The following is a 21016-nucleotide window of genomic DNA, read 5'->3' on the forward strand; positions in this document are numbered from 1 at the left end:
TTATACCATTCCTACAGTAGAAATACAACATTTTTATTACAATGATCGTTAGCAGAGCTTAGCTTTCACTCAATAATGTGTGAGAAATTCCTGTGAATATTGCAGCATAATAGTTAACGCGTGTCACCTGGTCTTTAGTTGATAAGAAGCATCACCTGTGCACAAGAGTTAGCTGATTTGTACATTTCCTTTCAGAGAGCTTCATTCGCTTTAAATGAGCTCTTGCTCTAGGATTTAAATTGTGGTGGTTTCTGTAGATCTTAACCACCTGAGACCAGAGAGCCCTGTTTTTGAGCAAAGATGACATGGTTGTTTGGGATTTTGTAAGTTAAGTTTCTGTGTTGCCAATGTTTTGTTGCAGTTTATTTTCTAATTTTTTTTCCTCTCTCTTTCAGTACTTTTTGGCTGTTGATGGTTATGGTTTTGGCACAGAAGACTTTCAATGTCCTGTCTACACAGAATTTCAATGTGGTGCCAGCGCATAATTTTAACCAACGTATGTTTTATGTGTGCGTGTGCTTGTTTGGGTACAGTTGGTCACACTTGCTATCCTAACACCTTTTGATTTTGTTTAAACCATCTTTCAGAAACTGGCCTGACAACTGATTGTCTGGGGAGTTATATGAGGCTAACCGTAGATAAGTCTCTAACTCTTGGAAATGAAGTAGAATTTGATGCTCTCAGTAGTAAGTCATCTGCAAATGGTTATATTGCCAAGAAAGATGATTGTAATCTACATTTGTCACAACCATACCTCTCTTCCTCTTCAGATGTCTCCCACATTGAATCTTTAACACCAAGCTTGGCTGCCAAATGTGGTTTTAGTATAGACTCTGATCCTTGGGGTAACTACAAAGTCTTTGCTTCGCTCCTCAACTGTTTTTCAGCAAGCGAGGTAACTAGCTCTTTGCCCCTGAAGAGTTGTTGTATCCTACATTTTACTTAAGTAGCTTTTTCTGCATTCAGGATGATAGCGAGTTTGATATTGCCATGCGCGTCCGGGTGCATGGTGTCAAGGGGGAACCTGATGTCTTTGAGGTGGAGAAGACTTGTAGCTACGACCAATGGGCCCCCCGTGAAGTCCTTTGCACTCAGAATTTTATGGAGGTAAACTTGTGCTACACATCAAGCAATAGTAGGCTTTAAGGTATATTAACAATGGTTTCTCCTAGGTTTCTGTTAACCGATTGCCAGAAGAAATTACAGCTTTGCGTAGACGGCCTATGCCCCGATCACCAAAGTCGGATTACCAGTGGACCAGTACTGTTCCTGAGGTACAGCGGTTTAGATTTGTTTTGTGGCATATGCTGCTTGCTCAAACGTACTCTGCCCGCTGTCTTCCAGGCCATTACCTCTACATACAACATCTGGAGGATGGTGTTTTTCACGCCTAATCAGAAAGCCATGTTGTTGGAGGATGCCCTGAGGACCGGATATGGTATAACAACAACCAGGTCTAGATTGGTGCTACGAAGTGGCTATGACATGCCTGAGACCTATTCGGAAAATGTAAGTATTGGAAATGTGGTGCTGCTCTTAGTTTTCCTGAGCCAATGTTGATTCTGCTGTAACAGGTGAATGGCGTGCCAATGAGGATCTTCAGGGTGACCACCTACTTCAAGAAACAGTGGTCCGTAACCATGTTGGACACTGTTGCTGCATGTCCGACTGGTACGTGACCCTATTCCCAATAGCATTTGACCCAGTATTTCCAGGGTTATTCATTCCTTGTCTCAGAGAGCAACTTTTTCCAAAAAGCATTTCCTTTTAAGTCTCCGATTTAACTTCTAAAGGTCTTTTTGGGTTCACTTTTAAAATCGCAGTTGGGTGTGTTGGAGCTTAACTCTGCGGGTAAGTGGATCTCAAAGACCATGATGGAAGAACCCTGATCTGTTGCTTCTCATACAGGCGGTGTTTCTTTTACGGATGAGATGATCACCTGGAACTTCCCCCGGGTTAATCCACTAATGCGTTCCCTTGAAATCAGTCTCCTTGGGATGTTCATGGGAATAGATGGAAAGCAGATAGATTCGGTGCAAATGAACGCTAGAGGCTATGTTTTGACCATAGTAGACGATCAAATCATAATGAAGTTACCAATGGGTGGACCAGATGGCTACTACAAGGTTTGGGGCTTTTCTTTTTTCCCTTAATTTGGCAACACTTGTGCTTTTACTTTAATGGTTAACCTCTGTTGTAGAGTCATGCTGTAAATAACCAGTACCATATCACATACAACATTGAGCCAATGCTGGAGTTACTGTGGAGTGAGGGAGGAATGGATGCTACAAGATACAAAGTCCTCTTCCCCATAAAGACTCCTTTTATGCCTAGCCCACCACACTTTGTTGACTGTGAGTGTTGGGGCTTTTTTTTTTTTTTTTTAAATAAACCTAATATGGATAAAGGGAAGGTGTTTTCTGATCACGCGTGCATATGGATAATTTCTCTTTTCACCTATAGTCACTGATGCAGACCAACGGATGTTTGACGTACTCCTGGGTCCTTTCCTCTATGACACGGAGTTGGTGAACCTCACCTTTTCCACTGGAGTCCTTACTGTTGCAGAGGCCAATGCAAGGGGCATCAACATACAGGAACAACCCTTTCAAAATGGCTCCAAGGCGTTTAGACTCAAAGTTGACTTCTCTGACAGTGTTGTTGTGAGCACTGTGAGTATCTAATGGGTTTTTGTTTTGTTTTTTTTAGTGACTGGTTTGCCATGTCTAAGGGTTTTTTTTTTTTCTTTAGCAAGCTGACGTGACTGTTACGGTTTACACTCTTCATGTCACCTTTGGTTTTATGATCCTGCCTGAATACATGCCATTCTCCCACACATTATCGGTTGATGTAAACCTTCAAGATATTAGTAAGTGCTGATACTGGTTATCTGGATGTCCCTTTTCATTTATCTTTTAAAATTAAAAAAAGGATACCCAAGGGGTTTAATGTAGTTTGTTAATTGCTCCTTTCCCCCATTTCAGTCCTCCCAACTGTGAGTGGAACTTGTGACGAAGAGAATTTCTACGTCCTAATTACATTTGGAAATATGGGCAAAAATTTTAATATCATGATGGGTGTGCGTGACCTGACACCAGACCGGGGAGCAGAGTATGATCTAAAGGAGAATGCTACTCATATGAGCTTGGCTGTGCCTTTCCTCTCAACTGACGTTGTGTTTGAGGTGTGTTGTGGGGGGTGGCTGGGGTTTTTTTTTTTTTTTAAATGGATATTGCTGTAATTGTCTGTCTTTCCAGCTGATGTACCCTTCATCCTTGAGGGCTCGGCTTGATCTGTTACTCTGGGAGCCCATTAACAAGTGGACACTAAGTGACTTCTCCCTGGCTTGCAACTTTCCCATGACTATGACTGGTATGCTCTTGCATGGTTTCAGGTTTATTAATGCTTTTAACAGGCCTTGGCATTCGGCCTAGAGATGTAATGGTTTTGGTGTCTTTCCAGAGTGCTTTAGCAATGGCACAATGTCAGCCCTTGCAGTGAAGGTAGAATCCGTACCCCAGCTTGACCCTCGTCAACTTACCCTGACGGATCATTCATGTAAACCCAAGTTCAGCAACGATCGCTTTGCCTACTTCTCTTTTGAAGCAAACAGCTGTGGAACCACTAGAAGGGTAAGGTGACTGTTTTGGTTGTACTCGTACTAAATTCTCACCATCTTATACTTGTCTCTCTTTCAGTTCTATGATGGCGTTGTGATGTATCAAAATGAAATCACTCTGGGTAATGAGCTGCAATTTCACCAGCAGAATAAAAAAGTACCCATTATTCCTCTTGATCCAGAGTATCGGTGAGCTGGAGTCTTTTGTAGTTCGTATCATGCCTGCTAATGCGTTTTTTTTTTTTTTTTTTTTTTTTTATTTTTTATTTTTTATTTTAAACCGCACCCATTCTTTCTCTTTAGGGTGACCATGTCCTGCTTTTATACCCTAAATGATACACAGACGGTTGCTTTCTCCACAAAGCCACGAGAAAATGAACCCTTGACAGAGACTGGTTTTGGAGAAATGCAAGTTGTACTGAGGCTTGCTCGGGGTATGTTAATGCTGTCACAAAATGAATTAAAATAAAAAAATGATTGAGCACCGTGTCACAAAGCCAGAGAGTGAAGTGGCTCAAAGATCACTAGATTGAAATTTTGGATCGGTGGCCAGGCAACTCTCTGTATCTCAATCCCATTGAGATCCTGTGGTCAGTCCTCAAAAGGCAAGTGCCCACAAGCAGAAGCCCACATTTATCAATTCCAAGAATTAACACACTGGTTCACTGTCAGTCACTATTTGGCCCAGAAGCTAATATTGAGCATGCCAGAGCGAATTCCCAAGGTTATGAAGAAAAAGGGTCAATCCTGTAAGTTGACTGGCCAATGAAAGCCGTAGTTGTAAACTGTTCTTCAGTATACCATAGAAATGTGAGAATCTACAAACCCTGAAGCCGCAGCCTTTGCACAACATCAAAACCCTCTTATTGTTCATAAAATAACTAGATTGCTATTGTCAGGAAGTAATACAAGACTGTCCACAATGCTACTTGACTGGTGGCTTGATTTTTAGAGTTCTACTTTGATCACTTGTGATCAGATTACCCAAGATAAATAAGCTCTCTCGAACTAACTTTTACTTTCTCTCCTCCCAGATGGCTCTTATAGTAACTTCTATGTAAAGGAAGACTACCCAGTTGTACAGTACTTAAGAAGTCCTCTGTTCTTTGAGGTGGCACTGCTTCAGTCCACTGATCCTCAGATAGAGATAGTCTTGGAGAACTGTTGGACTACTATGAAAGAAGATCGGAACTCTACTCCAAGATGGGACTTGATTGTAGATGGGTATATTTATTTTATTATTTTTTTTTTAAGCTCTTTGACCTTAAGCCTCACCCCTTAAGTTTCTACTGACCAGTTCTACCTTGAGCTATATTTGAAGTCCAACTTGTCTCTCAACAGCTGTGTGAATCAGGCTGACCATTACGAGACCGTTTTCCACGATATCATTCCTAACAGCGTTCCAAACCCGTCTCATTTGAAGCGCTTTGAAATCCAGATGTTTACTTTTGTACTGAATGATGTTGTATTTCAGGATCAGGTAATTGGGTTTTTTTTTTCTGAGACATGATTTGTGTGTGTTTGGGCTGCATCACTGACTACTACTCTCCTCAGATTTTTGTACACTGTGATGCTGTGCTCTGTGACTCTGAGAGCGATGGCATCTGCAAGAGAAAATGTCCTTCTCCCTTTTCTTCAGATGGAAAGAAAGGTATTGCCGCTTGTGTTCCCTACCGTTTAATCATTATCTTGCACAGATTATAATTAGTTTCTCCTCTCCCCTCTGTTCACATAAGTACGAAGAGCAGCGACTAATGTCCAATCCCTAGGAACACCGCTGTCATCAGGAAAAATAGTGCTTTCAAGCACTGATCTGGTTTCTGGTTCTCAGTCTTAATAAAATCTTGTTCAAAAAGCTTTTCTTTGCATGTCCTCCAATTTGTCACCTTTTTAGCCTGACGTAATCTAGACATTTCTAGTGTTAAGCTAATTGGTTTAACCAAGGGAGCATCTTTAGTAGGCCTACTAGTCTCTGCCTCTAATTCTTGAGCTAGAGTACAGATATGCAGCCTCTGCTTGAGGTCAGTGGTTTTGGCTTTAGAACTTACACTTGGGTCCAACAAATGGTGTGCGCTTTGAGGTTTTTTTTTTTATGGTCAACCCTTTGCACATTAGTTGCCATAAAACCCTTCCTATAGTAACATTGACTCGGGCATGTGGAGGTTATTATATGGCTTATTGCATGTTGATTTATCAACTTATGATTAAGTTGTTTGACTCATGTACTCATATCATGTAAATTCAATGTGCTACAACCCCCCCCCAGTAGGGGCAAAATGGGAAGTTAAGACCAGTTTGAAATGTACAAGGACAACAAAGAAATGCGCTGTAAACCACACAGACTACAAGTGATGAACCTGGCTGGGACATGCTTCTTGGTCTGTGGTAGTTGGTAATGACCTGAAGTTTTTTTTTTTTTTTTTTTAAATTCGTCTAAATCTGGTCACGTTAAACCCTGTAAACTGGCAAACTTTCACAACTGCAAATAAATGTGTATATGGTTCAAAGTTATCCAATTCTCAAACCATTAAATCCCAGTCAAAATTAATTCCATACTGATGGTATGAAATTCTGACCCTATTTGTAGTGTTCCTGTATTTGGTTATTTTGGATTTAAAGCTGCGGTAGGGAACTTTTGACGCTCTAGCGGTTAATAAACAGAACTGCTTGCGTCTTGCGGAAGAACATCGTAGCTGGAACTACTTCTCTATGTCTATGAAGAATCACAAAGGTACTGGGTTACTCCGCCGCGGTATCCCCGAAGCAATCTAAAATAGTCCGAATATAAACACTTATTATAGGTGCACCCTAGTGATTCAGGACAAGCTAAAAACACTGTTTGGAAAATGGATTCATGGTGTACTCGCTTATTATATTTTTTTTACATTTTGAACACAAAGTTACGGACCGGAGCTCTGATTGGTTGTTTTTTACCGGGAGCTATGGCGTTTCTGCAAATGGCAATAAGACCACTGGGAAGAGCCAGAGGAGCTTGATTTTTTCACAGATTATCGGTCTCATATTCTACTGTCAGGATATAATGACAGGTTTAATAAATATGTATATATTTTTTTTACTAAAGTTCCCTACAGCACCTTTAAAGCCTGTGTTGCCAAACTTGTGACGCCGTTTTCTTGATCTGCCTCTGGGCATTTTCAAATATATGCTTTGGGCATGTATTTGAAAATTTTGCCAGTGGCCTCCAGTACAAATACAGAAATTCATAAGCTGAAAACCTGTTTATCAGAGGAAAGATTAGTCCGTCTATAAAATTGTACTTTATCAAAACACAGGAACATGTCATGTTAGTGCAATACATAAATTGCAGTTCGTACCTGTTTGGTCCTCTAGATGCTCTCGAACTGATTAGCACAGCTCTGCTTCATAAAATTAAGTCCTGCTCTTAAAATAGTTCAAAAAGCTTAAATGTTTTAGTGGCCGTAAATCAAAGGGTGGCTTGGAAAAGCAGCAGTGACTTGTGTAAGGAGTGATAAAGCATTTAAAACAAAAAGTGGGTAACCATAAAACTGTGTAGCCTACTTTATTACTTTTTTTAAAGACATTAATACTTTTCAGCAAGGATGCGGAATTCTGTGAAAATGAGTGACCGTTTGTTGTTTTTTTTTTATTTATTTAATTTTTTTTTTTTAAAGTTCACCATTTTGACATTAAGCACCTCTAATGATTTCAACATTGATACGAAGTTTCTCCGCATATATAATTTTAAATTGTAAGTATATTTCACAATATTACATTTTACCATATTGTATGATTAAATAAATGCAGCCTTGGTCAGCATGAGACTTCTATCAAACCTTCTCAGAAAAAAGGTATAAAAGTGGTCACTGTGATGGTACCTTTTTAAAATTTTCTAAAAAAAAAAAAAAAACTGAGGTACTTATATTCAGCCCTGAGTGGTAAATAAGGTAAAAGAGTCAATTTTTCAAAGGTTAGAATTTAAATATTAAATAAACCTTACCTACATTTTAGAGCAGTAGTATTTATTTAATTTGAATTGTATTTATTTTTTATTATTACAACTCAACTAGCAAGCAGTAACCATGCATTTTCCCTCTATGGAAGCAAACTATAATATGTGAGTTTTGCTCCAGTGTTTTACCTAAACTTTTTTTTTTCATGCAACATTTTTTATATTAACATAGACCAGAGGTTTCACTATATTTGTGAGTTTTCCTGTTATAGTTAATGCAAAGGGGAATAATTAAAAAATAAGGTAAAACTAGGGTTTTGGAGAGGCTTTAAAATGATAATTTCAATGGTGCACCTTATGTGTGTTGGGGGTGGAGATCTTCACACTTTGGCACTTATCCTTGGTGAAATGTGGCCTTTGGTGCCAGACTTATGACAGTCACACTTCTACTTCCTCTTCCACATAATGTACCATTTAATTTTTGGGTGCTGTATATATCTTTGTTTATTGTATAAAATGATCTTGCTTAACTTTTCAAACAAGTCTTGAAACATGCACTGATTTGAGAAAAATGCAGGAAAGACCAAGATCAAAAGAAGTGATTGATATTTGGTGTGAATGTTTTATTGCCCGATATCAAACACTCAACAATTGCAGTTCTCTCACAAAATGATAAATGTTTGTGGATCAGCTCATATTTCTTGATTTGTTGTTAAGTTTTAAATGCAGTAGCAATGCAGATTGGAACAGAAAAGCTTGTCTGAAGAGACATTATAAGGGGATAAAAGCAAAGGAAGTCATTTGTCAGAGCTGAATAAAACCCCCTCCTTTCAGACACACCTCTGATAACATCTGCAGTAATCGCCGCATGCTTGAGCATTCACATTGATGAAGGGTTTTCTTCTTTTTGGGTTTTAAAACAACATACTGAATATTGATTATATATTTGTAGTGAAACATGCTGGGATATTCATATCCTAAATGTGTTCCTGACAAACATGTTGTGCTACATTTTAGAGTGTAAACAAGTGCTGCATTTTTTTTTCTTCAATGTGAGGGTTTGGAAATATATATACATAATCACAGGAAGACAAATCCTGATATTGGATCCTTTGTGGGACTTGAGTAATACTTTGGTGCCTTTTTTTCTTTCTTTTTACCATTTTATGCTGTCTGCACAGTAATTGGCCTGTTACATGTTCATGTTTTATATTGTTGTGCAGTGGTTGTGGTATATTAATATAAATGCAATGCAACATAGTCCACAATCTACTTTTGCATATGGAATTATTCACAATATTAACCAAAGATCGCAGAGGTTTGATGAAATGCTCCAAAATGAAGTTGGATATTACTGGTCAAGAATGGCTGCACTTGCATGGAATTTATCTCAAGTATTGTTCAAAGATTCAAATATAACATAAGAACATTTATAACGACAGAACATTTATCTCATGCAGTAAAAAAAAAAATGTTTTTGGGTTTGCAATATAGCATTACATTAATTTAAATATAAAACAAAAATTAACAAAACAAAAAAAGTGTTGTTTTTAAGGACATAAATTATTAAACAGAAAACAAACTTTAAAAATATCTTAAAATTCTTCCAGCTTTTTAATGTTTGTCTATTTAGATATTTTTACATTTTCTAAAAAGAAACAGAAAAGGAAAAACTCTAGACAAATGTCTAGACAAATGATATCAACAACTTTGTGACATTAGCTAAATGTCCCTAATCCCTCTGTCTGTTGCTGTATTTTGGAGGTGAGAAAGCTTTGTCTATCGTAGATGGCAGCCGATGTGTTAACGGCTGATCATTAGCTGCTACGGTTGGCTCCATCAAAAGACACGGCCTAATGTTTGATGTTTCCAGATGGTGATTTTTGTGAATAGCTGAGTTAATCATTGTGGTCTTCGATCTGATCAAAGTTAAAATTGTTCGTAGTGGAGGCTTTTAAAACGACAAAAGAGGATTAAAGGAGAGCATGCATTATCATTACTGCAAAAGTGCTGCAAAATGTGTTTTCTTCAGTTTAGTTTATAGTCATTTGAGCCTCACACGAGTGTTCAGTGGAGCAAAATGTCATTTCACAAGGTCTAGAGTGAAAACTGCAGATGGGACAAACACAAACAGACTATTTAGATTCTGAATGTATAGTCTGTCAAGAAAACCTATCCGGTTACATCTTTAGTCTTTACATGAACCTTACAGGTTTTTATCTAACATATGCTTGTTTCATTTTATTCAAAACAATCATTCAATGTTAAAAAAAAATCTCTCTATAAGTTGTTTCTTTGACTATGGAGACTTTTATATCCCTTATATGATATATGACACTCACTTTTATATTTAATTTGCTAACTTTTTTTTCATCATACCCTTGAAATATTTTTCTATCTTAAAACATGAATTTATATATATATATATATATATATATATATATATATAATTATTTTTATTTTTTTGTGAAAACGATAGATTTTTTGTTTCATATTTCGTTGGAACAGATCATGGAATGTATTTAGTACATAAAATATGATATCAATTATAAAACTTTTAGGCTACTACATTTTTAAATTACTTATTTTTATAATTTTGTAACTTTTTTTTAACACAAATTACGTAAAGGGGCATAATTTATATAGACATTATGTTGGAAATGCTCTTGATATATTGAATTTATATAAACTATAAATTAAATTATCAACATTTTACTACTTTAATTCTGCTAATATGAAAATGAAATCACAAAGTAGTAGTAATTTTTTTTCCCCACTACAACCATATTTTTTGGAAATGCTCATGATGTTTCATTTCTCTATATATAATATGAATATTAACCAATTTACAGTGACAATTTCCACTACAATCATCTAATGCATTCCTACATATTGTGCTCAAACGAGCTGTGTCTGCAGGAAGTGCATGGCTGCAAATTGATCTGAGGAGCTGATCAAGAAAACATCTCAACCCAACAATACACGTACATGTTTTTTCAAGTCGTGTGTATTCGGGTGGAGATCCCATTAAACTCACACACGAACCTTTTACAGATGCTAATGTGCCACGAATGTCAAAAATTCACACCTGCGTCCTATCAGTTCACTTTGATCACCTTTGAAGGAAGGCTGGCCCACTGGATATAAAATGCCATTCGAAGGTAACTCAAATCATTCCAAGCTGAACACCAGTAGGCCTACGACTAGCTCACAATGGCAGTCGTGCACGGAAATCTTGGAGATGGACACTTAAAACAATTCCAGCTGTTTCCGACCACAGATTTGGAAAGGAGGCCTAACATGCACACAACAGGTGGGTGTTTACTCCGGAATCTTTCTTGAAATACAGTTGAGAGTAACTAAGTAATCAATATGTCTAACTTCACTCTTCTTAACTCATTGTCTCATCAGATTACGCAACTCAAGACAGGATGAAGTTCCTCCATGGCGTCTCCAGATCGGACAGCGCGAGCTTGTTCACGCACCGCAGAAAACGCACCAACTTCACGCAGCAGCAGATTGACGTCCTGGAGAAAGTCTACTTGGACACTAAATACCCTGATATTTATTTAAGAGAGAAACTTGAGGCACTGACCGGTTTGCCAGAATCGAGAATTCAGGTGAGATTATGTTCCTCAGAAAAAATCCTGATTAGCCTAATATTAAAGATTACTCCGAGGCTAGTTGTATTTATTTCTCCCAGCAAGTTTTTTTCAAACGCTATTGGCCAGGGAAATTTAGTATTTTTTTCAGAGGGGCATTTTTTTTTGCAAGAAAAATATTGAGGAAATGTGTTTTGAAAAATGGAATAACCGTTCAATCAATCAATCAATCAATCACCTTTATTTATATAGTGCTTTAAACAAAATACATTGCGCCAAAGCACTGAACAACATTCATTTGGAAAACAGTGTCTCAATAATGCAAAATGATAGTTAAAGGCAGTTCATCATTGAATTCATTGATGTCATCTCTGTTCAGTTGAAATAGTGTCTGTTTTAATTTGCAATCAAGTCAACGATATCGCTGTAGATGAAGTGTCCCCAACCTTTCAGTTTTCATAAAAGTGTGATAATTCTAGCCCTGGTCTTCCCTACTGCTGGTGTTGTCTGAATGTATGCCACTGTGGTTTTATTTATAAATGGCATCCGCTTTCTAAACCGATGTCAATTTATTCAGGTCTGGTTCCAGAACCGAAGAGCCAAGTCTCGGCGCCAGGTGGCTGTTCCGAATAAGACCAGTGGAAATGTTCTGACCACCAACAGTCTCCTTATGAACCAGTTTACGACACATCAGAACCACACTGGCCTGGAGACACAGAGACTGCCAAAGTTTGACACGAGGGACAACTTCAGTCAACAGCTGATCAACACCTCCGATGAGAAGCTCTGCACCATGAAAGGTGACCTGTACAACCCAACCACGATTCCGTGCATGTTCAGCAGAACCGAGGAGAACCAGATCAAGACCGATCACCTGAGTGTTGTGGTGCCATGCAATTACACACAGCAGTATCCAAAGGGACACAGACAGTTTATGAGCACCAGCCATGTTAAGTCTACAATGAAGCAGTTTTTGGTGGAGTATGATAACTTCCCTCCGAACAAGACCATTGGGCCAGAGATGAAGGTTGTTATTCCACCTCTCCCATCGCAGAATAACTTCATGATTTCTTCATCTTCCCCTAAACATGTCACCTGTTCTGTACAAAACATGCCAGTCCACTCGGGAAGTTGTGGAACTTTCTCTCCCATTAGAACAAGCGAAGCTGTTGAGTTCTCAGATTCTGACTCTGATTGGGAAATAGAGGCCATGTCTGGCTTTAATGGGTTTATTTAGTGTATCAATTTATCACTTGCAGACTTTTATCTGAAGCTTTGAAGAACGTTTTAAGGTTTTAAAATCAGATATTTATTGTATATTTCAGATATTATTATGTGTGACTGACAAAATATGGGTGTAAAAAAAAAAGCCACTTAATTTTTTTCTTTTTAAATAAAACCTCAAAATACAGACTCTGAGCCTTTATGAAGATAATAGAAATCAATTTATTTACAAATGACTGTCATGCATACACTTACAGGTTAAAAAAAAACAACCCCACAGAAAACTACCGCATTTAAAACATACACCAGTGGGGCATTTGGGTGATTTATTTCTTCTTGTAAGGACAAGACAAACTGTTTCATTCCACACAGCTGTCTATTATAGGACTTGTATAAACAGACTGGTTGCTTTGCAAAAGTACCTAAATCTGGCAAGTCAAAAAATTTCCACATTAACCCTATATATGGTTGATTTATTGATATATTTTGAGTGAACTGTACAGTTATCTACAATGTACATATTTAAAACATACAGAACAGTTTAAAACAGACAGAACAGTACCTCATCTCTCAGGACGATCAAAGTTATACACTTTGAGAAAGAGACAAAGGGAATAAAATTGTACAAAATGGTTTCAGTCAAACAAACTGCACCAAACCGGAGTGTCATTCGAAATACACCCTAGTTGGAAACCACCAATAAAATTAAGGGGAAACTTAATCTAATTGAGTGTGAGCAACATCTGAAATGATATCGAACAGTTACAAAACAGCTTCACACTCCCACTTTTTTTTGCTATCTAGTTGAACATCTTCAGACACTTGGGTGTCGGGCATAACATTTTAACACTACTTGTACTGAAAACAAAGTTTCATAACGTTAAACAGAATTAACACAAGAGACTAAAGTGATGAGCTGAAGAGGTGTGTTGCTGTCTGTATTTGAGATTGGGAGGGGTGCAAGTTAATTTCAGTCACGTTGTGTTGGTGTTGTTGGCAGAGAAAGCATGGAGGTTACCCAGCTGGCTCAGCCCGCTCTGTATGTGTGCTACATGGATCTCCACATTATCCTGAAAACAACTGCAGAAGACAGATCATTGTGGGTGATTTTTACAGATGGTATAGGCACTGTGTGACTAGAACTTTCAGATTCAGTAATAAAACCAGACAATCTAAGATAAGTGGAGCAAAAACAACAGAAATGAAAACAATAAGTATTACCTCAGGTTGGAGTCATCTATTGAACTCTTTATGTCATTCAGAGAGTCTGTGAGTGATTTGAATTCAAATGAATTCAAATCTCCCCCTTCAGCCAAACACTGCAATAAATAAGGAAAGAAATAAGATTAGAATTCAATGTGAAGTAGATTTTCATGACATTGTGGCTCTTACAAGAGCTTGACAGGGCTGAATGGAAAAACTTAGTTGAGCAAAGGAGATGTTAATTGATTAGTATTCATCATGCTTCATCACTGAAGTCTTGGCTCACAAGTTCATGGTCTGTATGTACATGCTTCTTAGTATGGAAGAAAAAGAAGAAAAGAAAAGGTAATGGCAATGGATATCACAATTTGGACATTTGTCTCAGAATTACAAGAACAATCGGAATTGTGAGATAAAAGGTAAAAATGACCTTTTCTATTTTGTGGCAAAAGAAAAGTGTCAGAATGTAAACAGAATTCTTGGAAAGTGAAGGGAACAATGTGAGATGAAAAGTCAGAATAAAAAAAAGTGAGATATAAATACAGGAGGAAAAAAAAAATTTCACAATTACGTTTTTGATTTTTTCATTCTGTGGTGCAAAACTATCATAGTGATAAGGCATGCTTCCTTCAGATAACGTAAAAAAAACATCTGGTACCCTGATCTGCAGAAGAAGTGCCGTGAGACGAGAGATGAGTTGGGTGAGGCTGGAGCTCTGGACACGTTGCTCTCCATCAGACAATGCATTACTCTGACTCACAACTTCCTGTGACTCTTCTTCACAGCGTCGTCGCAACTCACTGGGCTGATCTGCAGGCTGCATGCCCTGATCTGGAGCCAGCTGAAAAGAGAAGATCAGTGAAAGTGAAAGGAAAATGGGTGAAAGTTAACTTAAATGTATGTTTTAGGTCCAGGATTTTGTGAAGAAAACCAGAAGCCAAGGTCTGGAAAGCATGATTGGTCATGTGGTGAGGTGAGTAAAAGAAATATACGTACCTCATAGCAAAACTGCTGTACTTCATGAAGGACTTTGTTGAGGTCTTTATTAAGCTGTTCCAGGTCCAGTACTGTTGTGGCATATCTCTTCTGCAAGTCCAATCCGATCGGTATGGAATAGGACTTCTGCAGAGGAATAATGGAAGAAGTTACATGGTATACTACTAAGTTAACGTGTACAGAAACACCACCATATCTTCTGTCAGACACTTACCAGCTTCTCAGCTTCTGTGTTCATCTCCTTCAAATGTTTTATGTGTTCTTTTTTAATCATGAGGATTTTGGACAGGCGTGTCTAGCGGGAGAATAAACGAAATATTGAAACTCTGTGGAAATTCAAGTAAATAGACAACATTAGTAGTGACAATTCTTACCACTTGCACAAGAAACTTGACAGGAAAGCCACCTAATGTCTCTCCATCAGTTCCTGTCAGTTTATTTCTCCAGGGGGACTGACTAAACAGAGGGTCATTATCCTGGGAACAGAGCAAACAGAGGTTGAGATCATTTTTCCAAAACATTTTGGTGTAATTTAAATTAATGATTTTTCATGTCATTGGTTCTCAACTGGTTTTGCTTTAGGACCCATATTTTATACTAAATATGAAGTGTGACCCACAGTATCAAAAATGTCATAAAAGCAAACAAACCAATATCCTAAAATCAAACACTAATATATATATATGAATGGCCCAACACTATGTAAAAGGTTTAAAATGGTCTTTCAAAAATAAAAGTGTTTGGTTTCTAATTGGCTTTTGAAATGGTTGCATCCTTTTGGCACCCAATTATTCACCAAAGGAAACACTTTGTGGCTGGAACAAACCACACGTAGTTGCAGTTTATTATTTGTATTAAGCTTTGTTTTGTCTATGTTGCCTCCAACACTAGCAGAACAGACCTCAGAAACAGTTCAGGAAAACGAAACACTTAAAACAATTAAATTCAATTTGGCAGTCTGATTTTACCATTAAGATGGACTGAGTTGACCCAGAATAGGACCCGCGGAGTGGGGTCAGAAAGTTCTGAAAACGAGGTGGCCTCTGTTTCTGAGCGAAAGCTGATATGGGCATCGTCTCATGAGGCTCATTACTCTGAAGAGAAAGCAGGGGGGAGTGTTAGCCATTCAAATCAAATAACACTTTACCATTTTAAAGAACCACTCAAATTATGATGGCCTTTTGTGCTAAGACAGTAATTTTCTTACGAGCACTTCGTAGTCAGGAACAGTGTGTGTGCCGAGTCCACTTCTGTCAAAGGTCACACGATACGTTGCTGCACTGGTATCTACTGCATCAATCTGACCAGTAAACAGGCCATCATGGACACCCCTAAGACGAGCTACAGTTTAAAGATTAAAAAAAAAAATTATTATTTAGCAAAAAAGCATACCTTTTCAGTATTTCAATTTCCAGAACGATGATCAAAATATGATTATAGAAGCAAAAAAACTAAATAAAAAACTAGAAAACTTCAATATCCCTGGATCAAGTTGATTTTTTACTAAACTTACAATCTGAAGACATAAAAAGTATAGAGCTGGGCAATTTGGCAAAACATTTAAATTTTTTCAGAACATTTTACAGATTCTTGATTTTTTTTTTTTTTTTAACTACAACAGGATTAATCTATTTCTTTAATAACCTTCTAGTGAAATATTTTTTTTCAAAGTGCAAATGTTAAACAAATCACTTGTTAAATATATTTACAGAAAAGATTCATGAACTACATCTTATTCAAACTTGTCTTATATATGTTCAGAAATAATGAGGAAAATGCCTTCTCAAACTTGAAATATCTGGTACTAGTTATACATTTTCTTTTATTCGTTCGCGCTTCTTTGCCAGTGATTTTTCTATGTAAACATGGACGGGCTGGACTGTTGCGCTCGCATCTCTTTTAGTCACATTAAAAAAAAAAATGTATACTAATAAAAATAATTCAGATCAGTAAAATAAGAGACACTACAATTAAAAACTTATCACGGCTGCTCAATGCAGCATGCCAAACGACAGTATCATCACAGATCAGAGTTCATTTATCCAGTGAGGAGAGTGAGTTGAGCTGACTGACAAGAAGATTGTGGTGAGAGAAGACGATGGCGGATGATTTAGTTTTGAAACGATATGAAAAAGCGCATGTTTAGCAATATTTTGGATTTTGAAAAGCTTGTTGACTTTTGCTGTTTATCTAAGATGATTTTGGAAGGATTTTTTTTTACATTTGTTTCTTATTATTTAATTGGTTCCTCATTGTTTGCTGATTTTTACTTTACTTAAACTTTGTGTCATTTATTTATTTAATTTGACATCAAGGTGTTTGTCGTGCCTCCAAGCTTTCCTATTCATTTTCCTAATAAAAATTCTACGTAACTTATTTCGTTATATATTATACGTGTTTAATTAGCCTTTTCCAGTTTAGTATACCTATTTAAACTTTATGCAAGTTATTTGTTATTTTATATTAGGCATAGCCTGCCCTATAGCATGGTTTATTTTTATTTGTTTTGTTAATAAAAGTTCTATGTTTTATAAATAGGCTAAAATGAGTTTGACTTTGTAATGTGTTGTTGCATTCAAGCAATTGACACCGAACTGCCGCTAATTCAAAAGTGAAAGTAAAATGCGCACGGCACTTTTAAGCTATTTAAAAGCAAAAGAAAGTGAGGAAAAAAAAGGGACAATTCTAACAAACTTAATATGGACAATCGATTTATACTGAATTGGCACTATTTGAAAGTGAAAGTAAAATGCGCACACCACTTTTACAAGCCATTAAAAAGTGAAGAAAAGCAAGGAAAAGAGGGAACGCCTCCACCCCTGCGATTATACTGGTATTTCTGGTGATGAATCACCATGAATCATCATTTCAGTTGAATCATTCTTTTCTCTTTACTGTTTTCACTGGCATATTGTCAAAGCTTTTTTTTTTCTAACGTCTGGTAATATTTCTATTCAAAAAGCGTGATTCCTCCATTTGTAAAAAATTTAATCGTGGCAAGACATTACATTTAAATTAATCTATAAAATCGGAATAATCACCCAGGCCTAAAGTCTATTTCAAAATGCTCCTTACACATCATTGCTGATTGTGTCATATCAAATGGCTCCTCACCTGTAACTTTAGTGCCAATGACCAAGGGCAAAGGTATCTCATCTGGCAGGTCTTTGCATAGAGACATATCTGTGATTTTCCTCTGCTGCAGGAGACGCATCTTCTGCCTCTTCTGTTTGAGAGCCATTCGTTCTTCAGCAAAGAATGCTGAGGAACATCTGAAAAACATGAGACACATAAGTACAAGCATCTAAATCAAAGATATCAGCACTGCATGTTATGGGCATTTATTACTGTATAAGGTAGAAAGTCAGCAGTCAATTAACCTTCGAGGTTTGCCCATAAGTCTTCTGATTGTTCCCCATTCAACTCTGGTCAACTTTCTAGTCTTTAGATTAGGAAAAGACTCCTTCAGACACAGGCAAAAGTCATTGTCACCTTCAAATAAAGGCCTAAAACATAAAAAAAGACAATTGGAAAGGCAAAAACATAAAATATTAGTGTTCTAGCAATACGCCAATATAAAGCTGATATATACACAATGCAAGTTAGCAATCAGTCAAGCAGACCATTTAGGCCCATTTACTGGGTCTATTTATTATATTAATAATCTGTTAATAACGGAAATGCAGTATCATATTTATGGAAGGCAGACACTACTATCTCTTTATAATACTCAAAATTAATAAAATAAGAATGTGATTATTAACAGCACAAAATCTACACATAATGCCTGCAAATAGAAGGTCTGCCGAACACCAGAACATACCTGTCAATATTTGAATAGAACCACTCATAGATGCACCATTTGTGTGCTTTGGGAAGTTTGAGCAAGTTTCTTAGTCTCAGTCCAATTTTCTGTGAAGCCCTTTTGTCTGGTGTTGTGACATTTGCAAGTTTCTGAAAAAGGAAAATATTCAAATTTTGCTGGTCATTAAAAATGCTAAATCACTGATCTTTATGTCAGTAGGTTAATGTATCCTTAAAAGCACATCCTGTATACTGTTCTCACCTGAGGCACAGTGGTGACCCTCTGGCTTCTCCTGGGAGATCTGGAGGCGCGAGGTAGCTCCTCATCTTCACATGACAGTCGACTTCTCTTTGAGCTTCTTGTTGGCTGAAGGACAAAGCAGACAGCAGGTATTTATAATCAGTAAACATTAAACTGCAAAGGTGCTACAACTTACCATAGTCAGGTAGACACCCTGTTGAATTAAAGGCAGATGAAAACAAGGCTGTGCTAAATTGACTTACAGTATCCATACACTGTATAAAGGTCCCCCCCCCCCCCCCCAATTAAATAAGGCGCTACCTTTTGCTTCAATTGTAAGCAAACTGCAATTTAAGCAAACATTACAACAACAAATATAAAGCATTAATGCCAACTTACCGTTTCCACAGAAACGTAACTGCTCCTTCCCCTGGTGGTCTGAGATTTTGGTAAATTGTTCTTCTCATTTAGAGTATTAGACAAACTTCCTTCTGTAGAAAAGCAAAACAGCAGTGCCAACAATTACTAAGCTGTGGCTGTGAGGTAAAAACTCAATATCTTGTGACATTATACAGCGCAATAGTTGCGGTTGTCACAAACAGTAGACTGACCTACCTCTTAAACTTACAAGGGCTTTAGCTGAAGAGCCTGAAGATAAAAGAACAATGGATGAACAATTGACAACTTTGATATACATCTAAACATAACATTTTCAAAAGAAAGTTACGATTAAACGTCTTTTCTCTAAAATGTAACATTTTAAATATCAAATCATACATTTATGCATAAAACCCTGGGCAAAAGCATCAAAATCAAGTTCATATTCATATTACTCCACAAAGACACTAAAGGTACTAAAGGTATAAGAAGCCTAATTCCATAATAAAAGTGGTAAAATGTCAATTATGCTTTGGGCAATTATACTATTGCAACTTTAAATTATATATGTATTTAATAATTATTTTTTCACTTAAACTGATTCACTCAGAAACCACAAATAATCTTTTTGTAAGCATAAGCTGCTCCTTTTTTATTTTTATTGCTTAACCTGGTTAAAAAGTCTTCTTTGTTGCCTTTTTCTCTACCACACTTTAGGAATCATCAGATATTATATATCCCTTCAATACTTAAAATCTTAAAATGAAAATCAAAAGAGTTTAAATTAAAGAAGAAGAAGAAAAAAAAACAAGGAGCAAGGATGAAACAAAAGTTATAGTCGATGTAGACATTATAAATTTTTAAAAGTTTTTTGAAGCTCTGAAACATTTTTAAGCTGCTTATAGTACTGACTTATTACAATATGTCTTTTATCACTGCTCTAGTTCATTGTGCAAACAATGCATTTGGGCAATTGTTGCAGCTATTAAACAGTAATCATTATAAAGTAACAGCAATGGAAACAACCGAGCAGCATATCTGAGGAATTACATCCTCCGCAATCCTAATGCAACAAAAACAAAAGCACATAACGTATATATAACAGTGGGGGAAAATCCACTGAGATTTATTGTGATGAACTAGATGAAATCTAGACAGCAGTATTACATAATATAGAGAGAGTATTTTTAACATATGAAGAGTGCTGTTAACATATGGAAAGTGTTTATATATTATAAGGAGAGTGTTTTACTGCACAAACAGACTGACACTGACAAGAACAACAAAACCCACCAGCTGTCATCGAATTACGACCCTATAAATGTCTGTGAAGTTTAACTCTGACCGTATTATAACCGCCACACTACTACTATCAACCGCAAGATTACTTCTGGTCATAAATTAAGCTTTATAAAGAAATTGGGAGGCGAAAACCTCCTCAGGTGAGATATTTATTTATAGTAGTAGCTTCTGAAAGCTAACTGTTAGCTCGTTAGCCTCAGTGCTAATAACTTTGCGTCTGTTTTAAACCACTCACAACAATGAAAAACACTTGAAATGTATGTCAAATAACATGCGTTATTAAGTGCCTTAAAACTGTACACGTGCTCGAGAAGAGAGTTAAGAAGCTCTAATGAGGAGTTCGTTTTATTACTCACTCTCGTCTAACAGCTGCTCGAGCTCCGCCATCTTGAATTAGCCGCGCCGGTTTTTCAAAGGCCGAGTACCGCGATGCATTGTGGGACGGAGAGGGCAGTTCAAACGCTCCAGTCTGCGCTCAAACTAACAACACATTTTGGATTTCTTGTAAATTGTATGCAAATACATTAGGACTGATTATGTGTGTTTTTATTTTTAGCCACTTTCTTTTTTATATTATCCTTTTAAAACAAGTTTGAAAGGTTTCCTCATGTATAAACATTCGGAAAAATCACTGGTTCTCAACCAGGGGACTGGGGCCCATTAGGGAGACTCAGGATGACTTAAATGACTAAATAAACCTAGTTTTTTTTAATTTA

The 21016-nt window shown here is 37.0% G+C and overlaps 3 protein-coding genes across 3 annotated transcripts; 2 read left to right on the forward strand and 1 right to left on the reverse strand.

Moving 5' to 3' along the window:
• Nucleotides 1-212: 212 nt before the first annotated feature.
• Nucleotides 213-5477, forward strand: LOC113120496 (uncharacterized). The gene is made up of 21 exons (XM_026290341.1): nucleotides 213-323; nucleotides 396-496; nucleotides 588-686; nucleotides 771-895; nucleotides 967-1107; nucleotides 1173-1274; nucleotides 1345-1509; nucleotides 1575-1671; nucleotides 1909-2126; nucleotides 2201-2354; nucleotides 2464-2672; nucleotides 2752-2869; nucleotides 2985-3184; nucleotides 3258-3372; nucleotides 3463-3632; nucleotides 3699-3808; nucleotides 3923-4053; nucleotides 4654-4843; nucleotides 4961-5099; nucleotides 5174-5270; nucleotides 5356-5477. The coding sequence occupies exons 1-21, from the start codon at nucleotides 301-303 to the stop codon at nucleotides 5454-5456; spliced, it is 2805 nt and encodes a 934-aa protein (XP_026146126.1). The 5' UTR covers nucleotides 213-300; the 3' UTR covers nucleotides 5457-5477.
• Nucleotides 5478-10714: 5237 nt separating this feature from the next.
• LOC113120522 (homeobox protein Mix.2-like) lies at nucleotides 10715-12520 on the forward strand. The gene is made up of 3 exons (XM_026290391.1): nucleotides 10715-10863; nucleotides 10962-11170; nucleotides 11730-12520. The coding sequence occupies exons 1-3, from the start codon at nucleotides 10764-10766 to the stop codon at nucleotides 12387-12389; spliced, it is 969 nt and encodes a 322-aa protein (XP_026146176.1). The 5' UTR covers nucleotides 10715-10763; the 3' UTR covers nucleotides 12390-12520.
• A 127-nt stretch (nucleotides 12521-12647) lies between these two features.
• On the reverse strand, nucleotides 12648-20734 carry LOC113120507 (protein lin-9 homolog). Its single transcript, XM_026290374.1, has 15 exons — nucleotides 20657-20734; nucleotides 19236-19268; nucleotides 19020-19111; nucleotides 18642-18746; nucleotides 18399-18529; nucleotides 17956-18081; nucleotides 17690-17847; nucleotides 15783-15916; nucleotides 15544-15669; nucleotides 14950-15051; nucleotides 14790-14870; nucleotides 14576-14701; nucleotides 14238-14420; nucleotides 13598-13695; nucleotides 12648-13456 (listed from the first exon to the last, which is right to left on the reverse strand). The coding sequence occupies exons 1-15, from the start codon at nucleotides 20685-20687 to the stop codon at nucleotides 13351-13353; spliced, it is 1632 nt and encodes a 543-aa protein (XP_026146159.1). The 5' UTR covers nucleotides 20688-20734; the 3' UTR covers nucleotides 12648-13350.
• Between the last annotated feature and the right edge of the window lie 282 nt (nucleotides 20735-21016).

Source organism: Carassius auratus, chromosome 20, assembly GCF_003368295.1.
Source record: "Carassius auratus strain Wakin chromosome 20, ASM336829v1, whole genome shotgun sequence".
Classification (NCBI taxonomy): domain Eukaryota; kingdom Metazoa; phylum Chordata; class Actinopteri; order Cypriniformes; family Cyprinidae; genus Carassius; species Carassius auratus.